Genomic DNA, 23,083 nt, shown 5'->3' with positions numbered 1-23,083 from the left:
GTTGAATGAGAAATGTCCCACATAAACTCATGTGTTTCAACACTGAATTCCTATCTTGTAGAACTATGGAGGAAGGTTGTAGAATCTTTAGGACATGGAGTCTCATTGGAGAAAGTGGGCAACTTGAAGCAGCCCTTACATTTTATAGGATTTCCTATCCCATTTGTGCTTTTCAGCCCACTGAAATAATGAAGAGGTAAGAGGTACATCCCAGCCACATATTCAGGCCACCATAGAGTAGCCTGATGCTATGCTTTCCCTATCACAAAGGACTGTATCCCTCAAGCCATAAGCCAGATAATCCTCTCCTCCTTTTGTCACTTCTTCTCTATTATTTCATCATCAAAAGAAAAAAATGAAGAAATTTAGCAGCTGCTGGGCAAGTCTGCTTAGTAGACCATATACAGAATGGCCCCTAGCAGGAAGGAGACAAGGCTTTCTGTACTTCACAGGATACATGTTAGTCCTGCTCCTTTCCAGTAAGTTTGCTCTTTTGCAAGTTGTTTATATTTCTTCTCCTCAGATCATGAGCCTGAATCTCATAGATATGGGTAATCTGACTGCAATCAAAGAATTTCTCCTTCTGGGATTTGGAAGCCTCCATGGGTTACAGTTTTTCCTTTTTGGAATGTTTCTTGGAATCTACCTAATGACCTTACTGGGGAATATTATCATCCTTATAGTTACTTCCAGTGACCACAGCCTCCAAACTCCCATGTATTTCTTTTTGTCCAACTTCTCCTTCCTTGAGATCTGGTATACAACTTCCATTGCTCCTAAGATGCTGAAGACCCTTCTCTCTGGTCCAGAGGCAATTTCTTTTACAGGATGTGTGGCTCAGTTTTATTTCTTTGGCTCCATGGCAGTAGTTGAGTGTTTTCTCCTGGCAAGTATGTCTTATGACCGATACCTTGCTATCTGCAGCCCACTTCGGTACCCATCTCTCATGAACTTCCACACATGTATCTTGCTTGCAGGTGGATCTTGGGTGGGTGGATTTCTAACTCCTGTTGTTACGGTCACAATGACTTTCCAGCTCCAGTTCTGTGCATCCAATGAGATTGATCATTTCTTTTGTGACCTTGCCCCTGTGCTGAAGCTGGCTTGTTCTGATCCCAAGGAAGTAAAAAGAACTACTTTCCTCATGGCCTCCTTTGTCACCATGGGACCCTTCTTGCTCACTGTAGCCTCCTATATAAACATTGTTGTTGCTGTCTTCAGGATGCCATCAGCTGCAGGAAAGCAAAGAGCCTTTTCCACATGCTCCTCCCACCTCATCGTGGTCTCTCTGTACTATGGAACTCTGGGAACAGTGTATGCTATACCCACAGCAACTCAGGCCACAGCTCTAAACAAGGTCTTCTCATTGCTCTACACTGTGGTCACCCCCATGGTCAACCCCATTGTGTACAGCTTGAGAAACAAGGATGTTAAGAAGGCAGTGCAGAAACTCCTGAGTAAGTGGAAGCATCCAATGAAAACCTAATAGCCTTCTCCATCCCCAGAGAGTCCTTTCTGTATGTGCTTATGCTTCTTTAGAGGGAGCCAGGCACTTGATTGACATCTTGGGGTTTCAAGCAAATGCTGTTCCCTTCTTCCAGGGAAATCAGTAGCAGAGGAGGGATTCTTCCCTTCAGTTTTTACAGACTAATGCTTCAGTTGATTTCCTGAACAGAAAGAGTAGATATGTCAAGATAACTCTACCAGGCTACTTTCTCATGCATTGTTTCCTTTTAAGAGGAAAGCAGAAACATCAAACTTGATCATTCACAAGAATCAAGATATAAAGTCAACCTTCCTACCTATCAACTATAAAAGAGATAAAATATAATAGTGACTCATACAGATACACATTTGTGTACATGCATACACATATAACACACATGGAGAGAGAGAGAGAGAGAGAGAGAGAGAGAGAGAGAGAGAGAGAGAGAGAGAGAAATTTTCAGTCTAAAGAAAGCCAAACTTACATTGTTCACAAAAACGAGACGGAGATGGATTTCCCTGGAAACTATCATGTAAGTAAATAAACAAAACTGAGAAATACGTCACATCTTTTCTCATATATGGGGCCTAGATATTAAAACGATGTAACATAGAAGAATGTACTAGGGAGACAGCAGAGGTCAAAGGGAGCAGGGGTGAGAGAATAAAGGGTAATGATCAAATTACATTATGCATACATGTGTAGATGCCACATGAAACCTGCTATTGGGTACAATTTATGTGTCAATCATTAAAAAGACCAGGCTTGCAACAACAGCTTCATGCCATAAATGCTTCTTCCTTTCTTGCTTTCTTTTTCTGTGTTTATGAGAGAAGTTGATAGAATTATTTGTTGGCATTAAGGTTTCCTGGGTAAATTACATACCCATGTCTGTATGTATCCACATGCCAATACCTTCAAGAATCTCTCCACACTTCACACATAGACACAGTCATTGTGCTATATCCATCGTTCTTCATCCTCCAGGACATCCTATTATCTTCCCTTAGCTTCTCCCTAGCAAGGCCCTCACTGTATCTTGCCTTGAATTTCATCCACATTCCAACTATTGTGGCTTACATTGTCTTCTTTCTTTAGATCATCTGATTTTCTACTGATAAAATGCTAGTGCAGCTATTGACTACTTGACTCATTTGAACAGTTAAATCTCTCAAAGACTGGAGCACCATTGTCCTTATTAGTCTTCCTTGAAAAGTATGTTTCTAATTGAAATAGAAACGCATCATGTTTACCCGCTCCCTTTCCTCCCTTCAACATAACATCACCTACCTTCCCTTGAACTCCTGACATGTCCCACCCCCTTTCTTAAGTTGACAGCTTAATTTTCTTTATTATTGTTATATATATATATATATATATGCATATGTATGTATTTTGCATATGTACAAATACATGAAAATAATATAAATACAACTTGCCAAGTCCATTCATGTTGGTGATGTGTATGTATACATATACACATATACATGTATATACATACATATACATGTATACATATATACATACATACTACCAAGAATATACATATATAATTTCAAGGCTGACCACACTTCATCATTTAACAAGAGAAACTATTGCATCTATGGCTCAGGGATACATCCTTATTCCTCTTAAATTCTCCTAGCATAGCAATCCACACAGAACAGTTGCAAATAATCACTTGTAGATTAATCAATGACTAGTCAAAACAATGGATGTGTGGTAGATAAAGTGAAATAAGACATATTTTCTGCATACACTGACTATACTTTTAAAAGTCCCTTTTCTTCTTGTACCATTTTTTGGTATCATGGCTATCCCTACTTTCTCCAGAGGCACCTCCAACTGAGTAATATCAACTCTGCCCCTTGCTGTCCTTTCTGGTGCTACCTCTATAAACACCAGAAGCAGGACAGCCATCCCCAAACTTCCACTTACACAATGAGCCCAAAAATTCCAAGCAGTTTGGGAAAGACTTTCTTAGATCTTAGTTCTTCCTACTCCCTTCCCGGCCCCCCACAGAGCTCCCTGTTGTACTGGGCCTAATTGTCTCTAATCTAGTTTTAACTTCTTGTAATTACCCTCAATTATGAAATAGAGCCTGCAGAACACACTCCTTGTGGTTAAAACCTGGATCTAGAGTAGAATTATACTTAGTGTTCAGTCTCTCAGGGGTGCTGCCTTCTGCTCAGATGCACAGTGGAAATGCCTCATCTGCTCCAGCCACACGCAAGTGCTTTTGAATCCAGCTAAAGAATTTGTTTAGTGTGTTTGCTACTAGGAAAGATTAAAAATTACTACAGCCCCCAGATTAACTAAAACTAGAAAATTTTAATAGCTTTCCTTTGTCCCTTGGATAAAGCCCAAGTGTTTCATGGAAGTGAGCAGCAAAGACACCTGTTACAAGATCTCCAAACATTTACTCCATCTCCACTTCACCCCTGGCTTAAGAATTTATAATTCTTCTTGAGCTTCATGTGGTCTGTGAATTGTACCTTGGGTATTCCTAGCTTTGGAGCTAATATCCACTTATCAGTGACTACGTACCATGTGTGTTCTTTTGTGATATCACCCCACTCAGGATATTTTCTAGTCCTATCCTTTTACATAAGAATTTCATGAATTCATTCTTTTAAATAGCTGAGTAGTACTCCATTGTATAAATATACCACATTTTCTGTATCCAATTCTCTGTTCATGGACATCAGGTTTCTTTCCAGCGACTGTCAATTCACAGACCACATGGAGCTCAAGAAGGGAGACCAAGCTGCTGATGCTTCAGTCTTTTTTAGAAGGGGGAACAAAATACTCACAGGAGCAAATACAGAGACAAAGTGTGGAGCAGAGACTGAAGGAAAGACCATCCAGAGAGTGCCCTACCTGAGGAGCCATGCCATATATAGTCATCAAACCCAGACACTATTGTGGATGCTAAGAAGTGCTTGCTGACAGGAACCTGATATAGTTATCTCCTGAGAGATTCTGCCAGAGGTTAACAAATACAGAGGCGAAAGCTTGCATCCAAACATTGGACTGAGCACTGAAGGAGATGAAAGGGTTTGCAATCCCACAGAATGAACAACAATATTGACCAACCACACACTGCTAGAGCTCCCAGGGACTAAACCACCAACCAGAGTAAACATGGAGGGACCCATGGGTCCAGCCGCATATGTAGCAGAGGATGGCTCTGTCAGGCATCAATTGGAGAAGAGGCCATTGGTCCTGTGAAGGCTTGATGCCCCAGTAGAGGGGAATGCAAGGATTGGGAGGCAGGAGTAGGTGGGTAGGGGAACACCTTCATAGAAGCAGGGGGAGGGGGAGGGGATAGGGGTTCTGGGGGGTATACTGGGAAAGGGGATAACGTTTGAAATGTAAATGAAGAAAATATCCAATAAAATTAATAGTAATAAAAAAAGAATTTATAATTCTAGCCAAACTCTCAGTTTTGGCTCACCACACTCCTATCTCCCTATGTTATGTTCCTTAAAGCCATTGGCCTCCTCAGAACATCCACACATTATGTTTTCTGTCTCCTTCCTTCTTTCTTTCTTTCTGCTTTATTTTTTGTTCATTCTTTCCTTTATTAAATGAAATATGATATCATGTAGTCAAAATTGCTCTAAAACTCATATCAATACTCATCCCTCTACATCCAAAATACTGGGATTACACGTATGCTCCATCACAGCCAGTTCCATGACTCTTAATGTGAAAAATCCACTGGATGCCACCCAAATCTTCACATACATGCTTTTAGAGAACTCTGATTTTTTACTATATGTTATCACAACTACAATTAAATAAGTATATGAATCCAACATGCATGCACGTATATGTACAAATAGGTATATATCATCTACCTGCATCAAAATTTCACCAATGCATGATTCATGTCAGCTGTATATGACTTATATAACTCTATCACCAAGCACAACACTTATTACAGAATTATTTGTTCAATAAATAGTTGTTAATAAAAGAATAAAAAAGAACCATCTAAAGTCATTTCATTTGTTTGATAAAGCATTATATTACTTTCTCCCTTGAGGTGTGGTTATTTAATCTCATGGAGGGCCAAATCATTCCACTCTGTTTTCCAAACCACAGTATACTCTACAATCCATTGACAAATAATCATTTTTCAAATATGAGTATTTCTTCCCAGAACTAGAAGACTGCATATGGTGCAAGATAACCTAACCTTAATACTAAGAAGCACATCAAAGTGTGGGTCCTGGTCCCACTGGCAGTACAGCTTTGCTGCTGTACCCCAAAGGCAATACTTTTCTATTACTGAACTCTGGTTGATGTACTTGCCTGTGCAGTACGAATTATTTTTTTCTTTCTGTATTTAGTGAAACATTATGTTAATTATTGGACAGACTAATTAATAGCAAATCAGATTAAATTTTCACATCTCTGTACAAGCCAAAGAGAAATTATCCCCATTAACCTGATCAGTACAAACTGTCATGCTAGATTAGAAGTGCTACAGCTCCAATTTGGACCTTAACCCTCACTGTTTGGGCCAGATGGCTTGTTGGTGCTTCAGCATCTGCTCAGGGAAGAGAGAGAAGAGATATAGAATGGACAAACCAGTAATAAGAAGAGGTAAAAGGGTTTCAGGCCCAGTCTAGAGGAAGAAAGCCAATAATAGTACCTGTATCAACCCTAGAGCCTTGGTCATATTACACCTCTATACAAAGTTGTCCATGTAGGACAGGTAGAAGTAAAGTTGCCTTCAGGAGAGTAGTAGTGAGCATATTTAAGTAAAAGCTATTACTGTGTTTAAGAATAGTGCAAATGGAGGTAGAAATACAAAGATATGGCCAAGAGGTTGTCTGGCCTCCTAGGAGGCTAAGAGTTAGGTAGGAAACATGAATTCTATAAAATGTGTTGTGGTACATGGCTAATTATAGTTTAAACTTTAAATACAAGCAAATCATAAATAGGACATCTCTATAGGTTATTCAAGATTATAAAATTATAACTTATTCTCTATTGTTTTATCTTCAGCTTTGTAGGATTTTGAGTTCATTTCCCACCTCTAGTACAAGATCATTGCCAGTATAATTTGAATAAACACACACATGGAATGTAGGGATGTGGTATCAGTTCTTAGTATTCTTTTGTCTCGTCAAAGTTTCCTTTAACACACTCCATGATCTTTGTGTGTATTTGAATTCTGCCTATTTTGAGCTCTCTGGTATGCCAATGTTTATCTCTTTTTAAAATTTTTTTTGATGATTTAAAAAAATATTCATGCTCATTGATGTTTTGCTTGCATGTCTGCTTTAATGTTTCAGATCCCCTGAAACTGGAGTAACAGAAAAATGTGAGCTGCTATTTGGGTGCTGGGAATTGACCCTGGGGTCCCCTGGAAGAGCGGCCAGTACTCATAATTTCTGAGCCATTTCTCCAGCCTCCATTTATCTCTTAAGAGAATAGCATGTTCACTCTTTGATCATACTAGAAAAGCCATTTCTCACCCTGGTTACAATTCTGTTCCCAAACACCTTATTTTGTCAAGCATCCCTTGAAAGTTAAAAAAACAAATGTCATATCTTCCCTGTTTTCATTCATCATGCAAAGTATACTGATATCCTCAATAAAAGTTCACTTGGATTTTGGGTCTCTTCCAAAAATGTCAGCTTTTCAACCAACCTGAGTGCATCAGCCATCATGGTAACAATTGCAAGACATAAAGATAATTAATGATACAAATCTTAGACATTTTCACTATTCACATCATTCTTGTGGAGGATTAGATGACTCCCATGGGCAGTCACTAAATCTTTGGAGCAGCCTCATTTCTTGTTCTCCATAGTGCTCATTCACTAGTAAGGATCTCTTACCATGTAAAATATATTGCTTAAAAGTGCACTTCATATTTTCTGGAAATTCTCAGTGTCTGCCTCAGCCCTGGTATTTCTGAAAGTCCTCTTTTTCCCACCATCCCTAATGCTTTGCATAACCATTCATTATTTCTCCTTAGTCCCTGCCAGCTGGACCTGTGGGAAGGGCACAAAGTAGTGGGGTGGCTGGTCTGTTATCCCGGGGGGGGGGGGAACTCTTCCCACTCTGTTCCATGTAACGTGGATTTGAAAGGATAACCACTAAGATCTGTTTTTTTTCTTTTTTTTTTCTTGTTTTTTTTTTTTTTTTTTTTTTTTTTATCGGTTTTTAATTCTTTTACCAAGAATTGTGAGCCCTGAAGATAGGAAGAACAATTGGCAAATGACTCTGAGGTTTCTTGATTATAATGGAATGAGGAGGTGGATAATAATGTTATTACTTTTTTGTTCCATAAATAATCGCTATAAAAAGAAAGGTAAGTAATTTCCAGCCTTCTTTCCAGACTGGCTGGTGGGCATATTTACCATGAATGTCACAGTCCTTTGGGTGCACAAAATTATGGTCTTTTGTGACTAGTTATCCCTCACTTCAGTTTGCTAAGGAACCACACTTTGTGCCAGCACTAAGCAATAAGGAGTCAGACAGCTGGCGATGATCCTCCATTCATAAGGCAGAGAGAAAACGTTCTAAAACACCAACTGAACCACATACATGGAGAAATTTAATTTTGTTAAAAATTATCTTCATATTGGAACAACTTCCACGATGCACCAGACTGCTAGAGTTCAGCAAACAGTAAAGAGAGGAATGAAGATTTCACAGGTACCCACTTGGTCTGAGGAGAGAAGAAAAAATGTCTTGCTTGGAATATGAGGCTTTTTATTATTAGGATTCAGCTTCTCAGGTTTCTGTTTTCACCACTGTGGACTATGCAATGCACATACACTCATGTTAGGGCAAGCACAGTAGTTTGGATATGTATACTCTATTTTGAAACCATTACAGATGGTGTTCACTTTCTATGGAATGTCCTCCCTAGGCTCTACCCACAAAAATCAATCTATTCATCTTGATTAGGCTCAGATAACATCTTCTTGGGGAAGTCTTTCTTTATTCTGACCACTATTCCCCAGAGTGGTTTGAGTGTCTGAATTCATTTTATGATCTTATTCTAACCAAGTGTGATAGAAGTCTGTCATCAAATCAGTTTTGGTTCCCTTATGAATAAAAGGAAGTCTGTGATTTGCTCCTAGCTTCTGGTAAATTTCTTATAATCTTTGACACTGTTTAGCATGTGCACACACATGAGCGCGCACACACACACACACACACACACACACATATGCATTGCCTGATTTATACCTTCATGGTCATATGGTATTCTCTTTGTACATGTCTATCCCTGGGTCCAGTGTTCTTCTTTTATCAGAGTCCTGGTCATATGAATTATGTAGCATCCACATGAACTCATTTTAACCTGACACCCTCAGTAAAGATAACCTTGGTTCTATTTGAAATATTGGACATTAAGACTTGAGCATAGCTTCGTTTAGGGAGAGGCACAATTCAAGCACTAATGAGGTCTCCTTCTCATCGCTTCCATAGATCCCTGTCATTATCGTATTAATCAACCTAATTATAACTGTTTTTAATTGCCTGTCTGTTCCATCAAGCTAGGAGTGCTATAAGAGTAGAAATGATTATTTTATGCATTATTGTATCCTTAATACTTGAAATAAAACCAAGAACATAGAAGGCAATAAGTACATATTTGTCACACAATATTAACGTCACTCCTGTGATGAGAGGCCAATGTTTCTCACATTCTAGACTTTGGATCTTTATGGTTTTGCAGGGACATTACATCACTTGCTTATTTAACTTCTTCCCCTTTAATAACAATCAAGGCCAGAAATAGTTTCTCTATCCACAAGCCTTCATTGCTCTTTTTAAATACTCCCCTTCTGTCCTTAAACCAAACCCAGAGACTTATACAGTCACTTTATAAAACTACTTAGCACAAAAGCTTTAAAAGAAAAAATAGTAACCAAATATTTTCCTCTTACACCATAAAAGTAGTACCTTCCTACAAGCTTCCTGACAACACTTATCTTTTTTCAGGGTCACATTCCCCTCCCCAAAAAAGGCTATGTAAGATGTCTTCTCATCTTTGTCAATTTACCATTCATTTATACCACTCCAGGACAGCTCAACACCCACCATTACTAAGAACTGCTTTCCTGAAGCACTCAGCGATGTCCAGGTTATGATATATAAGGAACTCTTGTTTGTAGGTAGCTTATTTCTCTGCTAAATAGATTTCAGTATAATTTACTGGGTTCTCATTTACATATGTTCTCCTAAGTGCAGGCTTTGCCTCCTTTTGCTTCTTACCCTCATCTACTAGATATCCTTTAGCTACATGATGTCTAAGTGATGGCGTTTCCATGATTCTATTTTGGGTTATCTTTTCCCTCCAAATTCTTTCTCTGCATGATCTCAGCCACTTTCAAGCTTTTCAATGCCACCTACCTGCTGATGACTTCTAAATTTATATTTTTGAATTATCTCTCACTCCAGATTTCCAAATCAATATATTTAATTACCTACTTGACATCCACTGACAAATCAGACCACTCCTGTACAAAACTGGATACATCATTCTCCCTTTCCTGCAAACCTGGTCCTACTCTGGAATTCTATATCTCAAGTACACATACATAGTCAACTAACAACCACTAAAAAGTAAGAAGCTTCCTCCACATAAATCATAAAAAACATCACCACATTCACTTTGGAATATATCAAATACAGTCTAGTTTTTATCCCTGCCAGTATTCATCTAGCCTGCACTATCATAATCCCTGACCAACAATAGTGTAATTGTGTTTTAATTAGTTTATCAACACCTATTAGCTCTCTATTGACATCAAACATTATTCTTTGCCCAGCAGCCAGCGAGGTCTGAAAACAAAACAAAACAAGACAAAACAAAACAAAATAAAAAAAACACAAAACCATAAAGTAGGTCATGTTATTCTGCTAGAAACCATTCAAGAATTACTATCTCACAGTGAAGCTCTGAATTAACCTGCTGCTTTCCAGTCTTAATTCTGATACTCCCTCTTTTTAAAAATTATTTTATTAGATATTTTCTTCATTTACATTTCAAATGCTATCCTAAATGTCCCCTATACCCTCCCCCTGCCCTGCTCCCCTGCCTACTCACTCCCACTTCTTGGCCCTGGCGTTCCCCTCTATGGGGCATATAAAGTTTGCAAGACCAAGGGGCCTTTCTTCCCAATGATGGCTGTGATACTCCCTCTTTTGACCAGTAGTTTCTAACCATACCTGCATTTTTCTGTTCCCAGAAATAAAAGTCTTTATTACTATAGACTCTGCTGTTAGTTCTTCTCCCTGCTACCCAACACAATCTTTTAAAAAGCTATATTTTTTATACAAAATGTTTTGACCATGATTTAGTTCCCTTCCTGAAACCCCTCCTAAATCTTCCTCACCTTTCCAGCCACCCGACTTTATGCCCCCTCTCTCTGCTTACATTTACTCTTTGCCTGGATAATTCTTGTTTGTCTGTTGGATCCCTTTTCAGATGCTATATCTGCAGAGAACATTTCTCTGATAGTCTCAAGTAAATTACCCTTGTTATGTGCCTTCCTAGAATCCTGCACTCTTCTTTTACAGTACTTATGACAATATTAGTGTTTTAAGGGATTATCATGACATAGGTGACACCTAAAATTAAAAAGTAATAAAAATTTATTTAGTAAAGGCAGAAAACTCCTCAGCAGTTGACTTAAAAACATATTTGTTCAAGGTGTCCTAGGGCAAGCATTCTGAGTATAGAAGACGCAGTAGTAAAATTCATAGTTCTAGAAGTGTACCCAGCGAGACAAGCTCATGGACATTTCAGGAAAAATACCTGGGAGGGGAAAAGTAAATCCAATAAATACTTTAGTAATATTTTAGTTGAATAAATTAATATCTCTCTATATCTATCTATATCTATATCTATATCTATATCTATATCTATATCTATATCTATATCTATATCTATATCTATATCTATATCTATATCTATCTATCTCTATCTATCTATCTATGAAAATTCTTTAAACTTAGGCACACTGTGATTCTTATAGCAATAGGAGAGCATCATTTGGCTCTACAATGTGATAGATGAAAAATAGACAGGCAAATCTTTCTGAAGAAAAAAAAAATCTTTCTGAAGAAGATAATGATGAATCGAAAGACCAAACTGTTGAAACTATTAACTAGGCCTTGTATAAATAGGGTATGAGTGAGTATGAATTCACAACAGTGATATAATAAATTGTGTGATGCAGCCTAGGAGATGAGATTGCAGAAGGCAACAGTAAAGCCATGGAAAGCATTGTGTCCCAGGTTAAAGAGCCTGTGTTTCTTTCTACATAAATGTCAAGTGCCTACTGTGTCCAGGGCACTATGCTAAGTACAAATGACTCCCTGTGTCTGTCTTTAAAGAGTTTACCATCTCATGGGAAGATAGGATGTATATACAAAAGTTTTCAGAACAGTAATGGTCCACATTAAAGAAGAATAAAGTCCTTCTCTGGAAGAAGGAATAACACACAGAAAATCCTAAAGGCTTCTAAGAAAAGGTGAAGCTATTTGCCATTTTCATTGTTTATATATCTCACTAAGATAGTTTTGGACCATTCTATTAAGTAGTTTAACATTAATTAATTCCTTTTTAAATTTAAGGTAAATAGGAAAACTGGAGTTTCACTTTGATATTTTATGGGTACTTCTTTCAAGATCTACATAGTCTGCAATGTTAAGACATTAAGTGTTGAACACTTTGACTATGGCTATAAAAAGATAATATCTTTGAGCTTGGAAACTGTCTACATTGTTCATTATTCACATAGCACAATTCATGGATAATATTAGGCTTTCAATAAATGTTTTGATTGAGCAAATGAATCCATGTATTCTCTCCCTTTTCAGAGCAGAATCCTTTTTAAAATTTTTCGTCTCTCTTAGTGTGTAGCTTTAATATGCCATTTGATAATATTCAGTAACTGATAATAAAGACAAAAGAAATGGAAACACATGTGAGTCCAGTAAGACAAACTCAGGTATACATCAGTGAAATGATCTGGAAAAACAGAAAGAGAGAATGAAAATGCAGTAGGTAGCTACAAATGTTAAAGGCAGCTCAATCTGGAAACAAAAAAGTATTCTAAGCAATCCACATCCAAGACATTGCTGCAATTGCTTAAGGCACATTTCTTTAAAACTAGTCCACAAGTGGGTTTCCATTATCCTATTACACTTGATCTTTGTAATTCTAGGCCAAATAAAGGTGCAGTATCACCAGCCATATAAAACAGTCAGCCTTCCTGCCACAATTCAAGCCTGCATGGTGAATGGAATGAGTATGCTTTATTCACCCCTTCTCAAACTGCACCATATTCTAGTCATATTCCTTCTCCCATTTCCTTTACCAAAGCTTTTGACTTGCTCCTTTCTATGTATGTGCTTGCAACTCTACTCAATACGATTAGCAGTTTTCTTTGTGTATTATAAACAATAATATATTTTCCTTCTTTTTTTTTCTTCCCAGAAAAGATCTCAGAGATTTGTGCTTGGCATGCAAGTGGTCTATCACTGAGATGAATCCCGAACCCCCTCTTTTCATTCTATAATTTACAAAACTCCTAGTACCAGTGTAGGATTATTTCTCTATAAGCTGTTGGTCACTTAAGTCCCAGAGCCCCCCCCAAAAAATGCTATAGGCTATTTACAATGTTCTTGGTTTCCCACTAGAAGGTTGTAAGACCTTATTGTTAAAGAAACCACGTAACTGAGTTGCCAGACATTGAGAAAATCAAGCTGGATCTGAGCTGGAAGTTTCTTTCTGGTTGGCTAGCTTTCCTAGTACCAGGTAATACATAAACTGCTGGAGGAGAAAAACTCATCAATGCTCCTATCCAGCTGTGGGCATCATGAGCTATAATAATGAGCTGCTATCAAGATATGCCCACTAGAGCAATAGTACAACTATTATTGGGGCAACCAGCCACCCTGTGATTGTATTGGAGGCTTGCTCTACAAGAAGAAATTAATTTCTGATAATACACACTCAGTACACACAGCTGGGGAAGTCATTAGCCTTAGGGGAGAATTAAATACTGTTCTATGTTTTTTTCATTAATTAATTTATTTATTCACTTTATATCCTGATTGCAGCCCCCTCTCCTCTCCACCCCATCCTCACAAACTCCTGTCTATCACCTCCTCCTTTTCTCCTCAGAAAAGGGAAAGCCCCCTTGGATTCCACCCTGCCCTGGTGCATCAAGTCACAGCAAGACTAGGTGCATCCTCTCCCTCTGATGCCTGACCAGGAAGCCAAGCTAGGGAAAGGAAATCCAACAACAGGCAACAGAAGAAGAGGCAGCCCCAGCTCCAATTGTTAGGGGACCCACATGAAGATCAAGCTATGCTTCTGTTACAAATGTGTAGGGGGCTTAGGTCCAGCTCTTGCATGCTCTTAGGTTGGTGCTTCACTCTTTGTGAACTCTCATGGGCCCTCCATTGCTGGTCAGGGTACAAACTTGTACAACCACTTTGAAAATCAATTTGGTAGTTTTTTAAGAAATTGGAAACAGTAATACTCCGAGACTCAGCAATACTACTCCTGAACATGTACCTAAACATGTCCTACTATACCACAGGGACTCTTGCTCAACTATGTCCATGGCAATTTTATTTATAATGCTGGAAGCTGGAAACAACCTAGAAGAGTGAATAAAGACTGTGTGGTACATTTACACAATAGGGATACTATTAAGCTATTATAAACAAGGACATCATGAGATTTGGATATAAATGGGTGGAACTCGAAGATATCCTGAGTGAGGTTAATCCAGACCCAGAAAGACAAGTACGGTATGTACTCACTGATGAGTGGACATCGGCCATAAAGTACAAGATAACCATGCTACAGTCCACAGACCCCAAAAAACTAACTCTTAAGGAGAACCCAAGGGAGGATGTATGAGTTTTCCCACTCAGAATGGTAAACAAAAATAGTCATAGGATGTGGATGGAGGGAGGGATCTGGGTGGGAGCAGAGATGAATAGGGGAATGGGGATGGGGATCAGATGTGGGAGCAAGGGGCCAAGAGAGGGCTGGGAGAACAGAAATTTGTAGGAGACATCTCTGGAACTAGTTGGAGACCTGGGACTTGGGGTTGGGAGAGGATCCTGGCAGTCTATGGGGGTGACCCTACCTGAGACTTCTGCCATCAGCATATATAGAGACTGATGTGGTCACTTCCTGTAGGCAGGAGGGACTTTCAGTCGAGGGAGGGGGACATCAACCCATCTGCAAAACCTTGACCCCAAATTTTTCCTGTCACCTACTGTTATGTTAAATAAACATGGCATCAAAATTCCTTCTTAATGTTTATGTTTACATGCATAAACTCATTGTGTTCTCAGCCTTCCATTCTTTTTACAATAGATGATTGTTAATGTAGAGACTCACAAACACCAAAGAACAGAGAATAAGTGACTGTTGAATGTCAGGCCTAAAATGGAATGCTTTATTACCAAGGTTCAGGGAACATCATGAAAAGAAGAGGTAGAAAGAATGTAAAAGCCAGAGTTTTGGGAGGAGTGTAGCAGGGTCTTTAGGACAGAGTGTGACAGTCACACACATTAACTCATAGAACATGTGGTTACCCGCACAAACCTGGTAGTCAAAGCTCTAACACCAATCAAGTAAGGGCTCATAAGGTCCCACACATTCATTGGGAGGCTATGAACAGTTAGTAAATTCTTGGGGTAGGGTATTATTTCCATTTTAAACATTTTTATATCTATAATAGTTTTATTTATTCTTTGAATTTTCATGTATTTATACCATGCACTTAAATCATATCCATCCATAATTACCTTTTTCTAACTCCACTTAGTTCTCTCCAATCTCTCTCACTCCCAACTCAGTGTCACCCCATTTTTGTTGTTGTTGTTGTTGTTGATGATGATAACACCCTGAGTCAAAGTAGTGTTGTCCTCATATGTGTGGGTGTGGGACAATCACTGAGGCATGTGCAGTTGACTAGCAGCCGTTTGTGCAAAAGGAAGTGATTTTCCTTCCCTCATCAACCATCCACTACCAATAGCTTCTCTAGTAAGGGTGGAGCCTTGGAATCCCCTCTCAAATTCATGCTGGAATTTTGACTGGCTTGGTATTGTACATGTAACCACAAATGCTGTGAGCTGATGTGTGCAATACTCATGCTATCCCCTGAAGTCAGCTTTTCCCAGCTGAACTCTTCATCAGTCAGCTCTTAAAGTCCTTCTTCCCACTCTTCTGTAGCCTCGGTGGGGGTAATACAGGTATCGCACCTATGGCTGAGCATGCATTGTTTCTTATCTCCCATAAACAAGAATGTGTCTCTGCACTGACCCACTTCAAAAAGATCCTGTTACTGAACAAAATTGAAAGCAAAACAAATCTATAGGTATATACATAAATATTTAGAGACCATTTGTCAGTGTAACTATTTAATATGAGAACAGTAACATGTTTCTCCAGAACTGATGGTCTCTCCAGTTATGAACTTAATACCAGGTTTACTGTGCTAGACATGAAATGTGTACCAAGGAACAGGCCTTGTATCCATTTAGTCATAAATCAAATGGTTAGCCTCATAACTCCATGTCATCAATGGTAGACCCTATATGCTACAATACTGACCTGTCTGGCCAGATATACCAACAGGGGTGCTATTTTCTTCAGTGGTGTAGCCGGTGACATGCTGCTAATTTCCCAGATAATTCTCCATTCATACTCATGCAAGGAAACATAATTAAACCCAGTGGGCAACAAACAGACAAAGAAACATAGGAGGGTACTTGAGAAGAGATTCAATATGAGAAAGAAAGGGGGATGAGAGAAGTATAGGGGAGAAATGGACAATATTCTGCATAAATAAATATCACATTTTCCAAAAATAAAAAAGTACAAAAAAGTCAGTAAAGACTCAGTGGGACCAAAATAAGGATTATCACTTTTGTATTTTTATTGGCATTTATTAATTATAATATTAATTGGTTTCCATGTTACACTTCAATGAGTAGGAATGAAACACAAGTGAAAATCAGTTCTTACCTCCTAGACTATGTTCCTGGAGACACTGGCTGCATCAGTTACATTTTATGTACCTCACTATGCATCCTTCCTGTAAACTAGCAAGCATTTATTTCCTCTTGTAATACAAATATGCTCAAGGAAAACTAGATGATTCCAAGTATATTAAGAAAAACTTGTCCTTAAAATAATGATTTGAGAGCTTAGTAACTGTTTGGAGTTATAATAATCATACCCTACCCTGTTTTGCTAGCCTCACTAAGGCTTCCTTGATGATCAGAGGGTTAGTTTTTGTTTTCAGATTGCTATCATTTCAATTGGTTAAGTAAAGCTAAAATCACAGAACGAGATTTTTAAATTTTCTCAGAGCCTCCTTGACATCTCTGTTTTTGAGGCTGTAGATTAGAGGATTACACATTGGAGTAATAACAGTATAGAACAAGGAGAAGGTCTTGTTGAGAACCGGCACCTGGCCAGCTAATGGTACAGCATAGACCAAGATTAAAGTCCCATAAAACAAGGTTACAACTACTAGATGAGAAGAACAAGTGGAGAATGCCTTTTGCCTGCCAATAATGGAAGGTATGCACAAGACCACTGCAAGGATCTTCCAGTAAGAGGCTAAAGTTAGTCCAAAGGGGACCAGGGTTACCAGGGATGTTAGACTCATGCAGACTAGGTTAACCAGATGGGGATCAGAGCAGGAGAGCTTCTGAAGAGGTTTCAAATCACAGAAGAAATGGTCAACCTCATTGCCCCCACAAAAATCCAAGCTGGATAGCATAGCAGCCTGGAAGGCAGCTGCCACTGAGAAGCCACAAAGCCATGAGCCAATCGCTAGTTCCACACATAGGGTTCCATGTAATAATGTTGAATAGTGCAGGGGCCTGCAGATAGCCAGGTACCTGTCATATGACATTACTGCCAGGAGATAACACTCAGTGCTTCCCAGGGCCCCAAAAAAGTATAGCTGAGTTATACAACCTACCATGGAGATCATCCTATGTTCCCGCAGTAAGTCCACCAGCATTCGGGGAACAACATTGGATGTATAACAGACCTCTAGGCATGAAAGGTTTGCAAGAAAGAAATACATTGGAGTCTGGAGTCCTTGTTGAGTGCATACCAGTACTACAAGAAGAAGATTAGCAGAAACTGTGACGAGATAGACAATACCAAATACCAAGAAAAGCAAGGCATTCAGTTCCTTGAGGTCTCCAAACCCTAATAGAAAAAACTCAGTTACCTCCATAGTGGTATTTTCTGGCCCCACTGCAGGCATGTGCTCCTGAGAGAGTCTTAATTTCACCATACCAGTATGTCAGATCACTTTGTCACGCAGATTCCCATGTGATCCATTTCTATTAGTGGTTAGAATGCCGCACTCATTGGCTGTTTCTTGACTTTGGTTCCTATTAGAGCCAGTTAAGTTTGCCTTTGGGAAGCTGTTTCTAGAAATCAACTGCTCTGTCATCTAAGCAGAGTATGAAACAAGAATGAGGAGTCTGAATAGGAAGAACAGCCTAGTGAAAAATCGATTTCCAACCCTGAAGGAACAAATTATACTGTGAGCAGGGTAACACCTGTAAATCTGAAAGAGCAAGCCAATGCCCTCAAATTCACATTCAAAGGAGATGCATAGGGACCATGATAAGAATCTGCCATTTGCACAGAAGAAGGTCACAAGGAAAATCCTTGCTGAATATTAACAATTCCAAGAAATGATAGCCTTCACAGCAGTTCATATTTGTGGCCTTCTTGGGTAAAGCATAAAATAAGAGGTGAAATGTCAAGACGGTTGCAGACAAGTATTCCATTGATGCTATGGAACCAACCATCCATGCTTATTTGCAAGTGTCATCTCTGTTTCAGTTGCTTGAAAGTGTAGGCTGAAAAAGAAAACCTAGATGTATGCCCTAAAGGAGAATAATGACTTTTCTTCTTAAATATTGCCCCATAAAATGCTGGATTTATGCTTAAGTAGAAAGCCTAGAATATGAAACTTTAAACTACAGCTAGATTCATATTACACATGCCAATGCAAAGCCATGTATGCATGCACATATAGTTACACATCACATATATCTTGATGCATTCATGTATTCAAAGAGAAAAGGCACATATATAATAATCCTTATTCTCACAAATTTGAGTTTATGATGTCAGCCATGTGAAATATTTGCTCTGCAGGACTTACCTGTTATTTGGAGATAATGACTATGGGTTAGGTCACCAGGCCCAAATAAACAGGCTTTCCATATATATTGGCAACCATAGAAAATAAATTAGTATGTTTTCTTTTTATTGGTCTGTTTGACAAGGTGTTGTTGGAATAATGAATGACATGAACTTCAATGAAACACTGCCTGGATCAAATCTCATCCCCTCAATGTATGGCTGGACAACCTTGATCAACCATGTTACTTTAACTCTCTTGACCATCAGTTGTCTCCTTTGAGAAATACATGTGATGAGAAGAGTCTGTGACAAGTGTATCACCAAATAAGCAATAAATACTTTAGTTTACACGGGAAAAGTATAGAAAACAACCCCATAGAAGGTTTAACTAACATTACTAATCACTACTTACTGAAATATGAAAGAGCAATATAAATGCACAGAAGGAAAATAGTATGATTTTTACTACTTTGAAATTTTTATGTACACTTATTTATTGAAGGTATATGTGTGTACCATGTCAGTATGTACAGATTAGAGGATAATTTGTAGAGGTCTGTTCCCTTCCTCTACCATGTGAGTCTTAGGAATCAAAATCAGGTCATCTGGCTTAGCAGCGAGCACAGTAATCTACAGAGCCATCTCACAGATCCTGTTATTATTTCTTAACTATTACCTATCACCACTTAATGTTAACTAACACTTAATTTAACCTCGAGATAATTTCAAATGTTATTAGTATAATCTAATGTAGCTATGTAAGGCTTTGATGAGATCATTTATACAAAGTGTCCACTATTTAGAAAATATTTAATAAATCAAGTCTAATAACAATACTAACAATTTGCCTGAAGTTATCAAATGAACATATAGCAGAATGAATACGCACAGCCCTATGTGACTCCAACATGCACCTGGATAAAGTACCTCCTGTAATACATATGTGTGGGAATCTGTACTGTGTTCCATGGTTTTGTACAAAGGCATTTTAGAAAATTTCTGTCTAAAAGAATTAAAAGGCAAACTCTCCACAGTGCTGTTGTACCTTTCAGTTAGCCTTTCTCCTCCATATCCATTCTGTACTAGTTCCCCACCACAGACAAGCTGTGGGCACCCACACTACTCTCTTTGTTCTTCTGGCTCCCACTCTTGTCCAGCTCCTGACCCTGGCTTCAACCTTCTCTTTGAAGGGGAACTCGTGGTTCTCATTGGATGTTCTCAGAACAGGCTCCTGCCTCCTCCTCAAAGGCTTTGGCTGAGTCTCATTCTCCATGGTTTCTTCAAAACTGAGGACATCATTAACCATTTCTTTCAATAAATCCTTAGTCCATTCTGTTGTCATTTTTTTTTTTTGGCTTGTAGCACATATCAAACACACCATATAACGTTAATACATTAAATTTCATTTGAATACTTTTCTAATGTATGATCCATAAAAGCAGAGATAACTCAATTTTATTCACCAATGAATCCCTACTTCTTAGAGTATTGCCTAGTAGAGAGAATGTTTCCTTCATAATTTGAAAAGGTAGTATGGCAGGGTAAATAGGCTGTTGACTCTTAAGTGAAACAGAACTCTGTTCATTTCTCAGTAACATTCCCACATAGGACCTTGGAACACTTTGGTGTGTTCAGTATTACTCTGTGCCCTCATCTGTTAACTAAGAGGCTTCACAGAACCTCATAGATGTCTCCAAATATCCACTTCCTCTTCTAGATCATGGATTTAAAAATGTTTTCTTTTTCTTAACTGCCAGATCATAACATTTTAAGATATGGAAGAAACTGCATAGATAATACAGAAATGAAGGAGAGGTCTTGTGTTCCACTAAAATGTTGTTTACAGGCTGTCCAGATGGCTCAGCAGGAAAGATGCTCAGCTCTAAGCTTGACAATTTGAGTTAAATCCCAGAACACCATGGTAAAAAAAAAAAAGAGAACAGACTCCAGCAAGTGTTCCTCTGAGTTACACACACACTAAATGAATGTTAATTTAAAAACAAAACAAAACTTAGTAATTTAAAATAGTCTTAGACCTTATAGCTGCTTATAGATATCGCCACCTATCAGAAGTCCACATTCCCCTTTGCAGTTGGGTTCAACTAATAGATATTAACAGGATGAGATGTATAGCTTCTAGACTGTTTCCAAAAAGAAAATGGACAAGTTATCACATTCCCATTTTCATTATTTCTACCCAATGGGCTAGAGACCTAGAACTGGGAGTCTTACCAGGGAGATAAACATATTCCTATTTTGTCAGTTATTAAATGTTCTGAGTCCTTTGTTACAATATCTTAGTCTTAAGTTAGCTAATACATAAGTTTAAACTATCCATAGAGATATTATGATTAATCAGCACAATAGTCCATGAAAAACACTTTGTATCATATTACAAAGTAAATAGATTTGACTATGCTTTTATTAGTAGTAACTTCATTCTTCCCATTTCTTTCTGATCTGTGGCATATGTGCTGCATAGTGACATTTTAGTCAACAGGTAGGAGCCTACACACACATGCTGGTGGTCCCATAAGATACTATCTAACAATGATGTGGCCATCTTAGTTTATGTGATCATACTTTATGATATGACACAAAGGTAGAATCACCCAATGATGCAATAACCAGCAGAACCTATACACATTATCAAATAGCATGACTTCTAGTTTACCCACACCAGTTATGTTTAGATAGGTCCAAATACCTCTGGGAAGGCTCCAACAGTTCATTTTCTTCTTGGATTCAACAGCTTTCCCCCTCACATAGAAAGAGAAATTAAACCAAACTACCCAGGTTTTCCTATGATCATGAAATTTAAATAACACACTTGATTAAATATGACTTTTACATTCTTAACAATCTAGACAAGTAATCTTCAAACTTGAATTTACAGGGCTCAAACATTTGGCAATATTTTCAGATATTTCTGGTTATTGTAACCTGAAGGAGCACTACTGGAGGCATCTAGGGAAAGAGGCTGGGGATCTTGCTCAGTACTCTTCAGTGCACACAGAACAGTCACTACAGCACACAATTTTCCAGTCTAAAATATAAGTGGTGTTGCTTTAAAATCCCTACAGGTACACAGACAAGGACGATTTCTAATTTTCATATAGATGTTTCTGTAAAATCAGTTATTAATATGCCTGAAGTTGAAGAATCATTATAGCTCTATTGTTTTGCTATTTCTTTCAAATTCCTTCTTCCAAAATGTATGAGAAAGGTCTACATATCAGGTAACTTGAATCTTAGTACGAGTGTCATCATTTTCTTCTCTGAGATTCCAGTGCAGAATAGAATACTTAAAACATAGATGTTGCAGTATTGTTTCTGCTTCTAATGTATACTTTGCCACTTAGTAGCTGAATACCTACTTATATGCATATTGAACACTTTGGGACTTCTGGCCACAGCCATTTTTGTTGAAATTACATGTTACAAACATATTTTTTGTTAAGACTTTTAATAGAATGAGCAAGAGAAAATTTTCAAGTATAAAAGTATGTTTGGTGTTAGGATAAAACGCTGTAGGCCAAGTGGATGTGAAGCTGCATTCTGAAACAAAAGTAGGTGGTAAACACCAGACTGTTAAGAACTTAGCAATTTATATTTTAAAATGTGATAGTGTATATTAAACCATGATCATGCCCAGTTGGAAGCCACTGAAGATGTTCAAAGAATGATGCAAGAGTTTAATTTTACACTGTCAATATTTACAAGGTTAGAGAAAGTATACAGTGTGTACATTTGTTTGAACTCACGCTGAAAAAAAAAATCCAGATGTCAACTTAAAAAGGTGTAGGGAAGGGGGCAGAGGAAAGGACAAAGTTGAAAAGGGCATGTTACTGCTGAATCCCCTCTGTGTCCTTTCCTGCTTGATGAAAAAACAGAAAGAGGAAAAAAGTCCCAGTCACATGGAGATGTGATTTAAATGCAGCAGTAAGTCTTACTGCCCAAGGCTGGGTCTCTCATCCTGCCAGCTAGATTCTAAGGGGTTTTTTTCTGTTCAAGAAGTTCTTCATGCTCCCCCAGTCTTTCTTTCAAACCAACAGCTATTTTTTCCCCTTTTATCAAATAATGACTCTCTTAGTCATCGCTGCAGGTTTCCTGGACCTGTACAACCTGCTTATGACTCAACCTGCTTTTAGTGAGTGGGCCTTTAGATACAATCCACGATTATCAGGCAGAACTTTGAAAAAATATATTAAAAAGAAAAGAAGTTTTAAAGTAGAGTTATGGGGTGGCATATATATGTGTGCACATGCATACACACACATACCTATGCACACACACAACATTTGTATTCATGGAGAAGTGCTCCTTCTATGCTGGGAGGACTATTGGACAAATGGACAAATCAGTCATACAAATTGATCTCATGTCTTGTTACTGAT

At 38.3% G+C, this 23,083-nt stretch overlaps 2 protein-coding genes across 2 annotated transcripts; one reads left to right on the top strand and one right to left on the bottom strand.

The window, feature by feature from the left end:
- The first annotated feature begins 469 nt into the window (after positions 1 to 469).
- LOC110314274 (olfactory receptor 5B21-like) lies at positions 470 to 1,509 on the top strand. Its single transcript, XM_021188707.1, has one exon. It carries the CDS (start codon positions 527 to 529, stop codon positions 1,484 to 1,486), a length of 960 nt encoding a protein of 319 aa, XP_021044366.1. The 5' UTR covers positions 470 to 526; the 3' UTR covers positions 1,487 to 1,509.
- A 15,326-nt stretch (positions 1,510 to 16,835) lies between these two features.
- On the bottom strand, positions 16,836 to 17,790 carry LOC110313318 (olfactory receptor 10A7-like). Its single transcript, XM_021187364.1, has one exon. The coding sequence runs from the start codon at positions 17,788 to 17,790 to the stop codon at positions 16,846 to 16,848; it is 945 nt and encodes a 314-aa protein (XP_021043023.1). The 3' UTR covers positions 16,836 to 16,845.
- Between the last annotated feature and the right edge of the window lie 5,293 nt (positions 17,791 to 23,083).

This window comes from Mus pahari, chromosome X (assembly GCF_900095145.1).
Source record: "Mus pahari chromosome X, PAHARI_EIJ_v1.1, whole genome shotgun sequence".
Lineage (NCBI taxonomy): Eukaryota > Metazoa > Chordata > Mammalia > Rodentia > Muridae > Mus > Mus pahari.
Note: the sequence above shows the minus strand (reverse complement) of the source record. Positions and strands in the feature narration are given on the sequence as shown.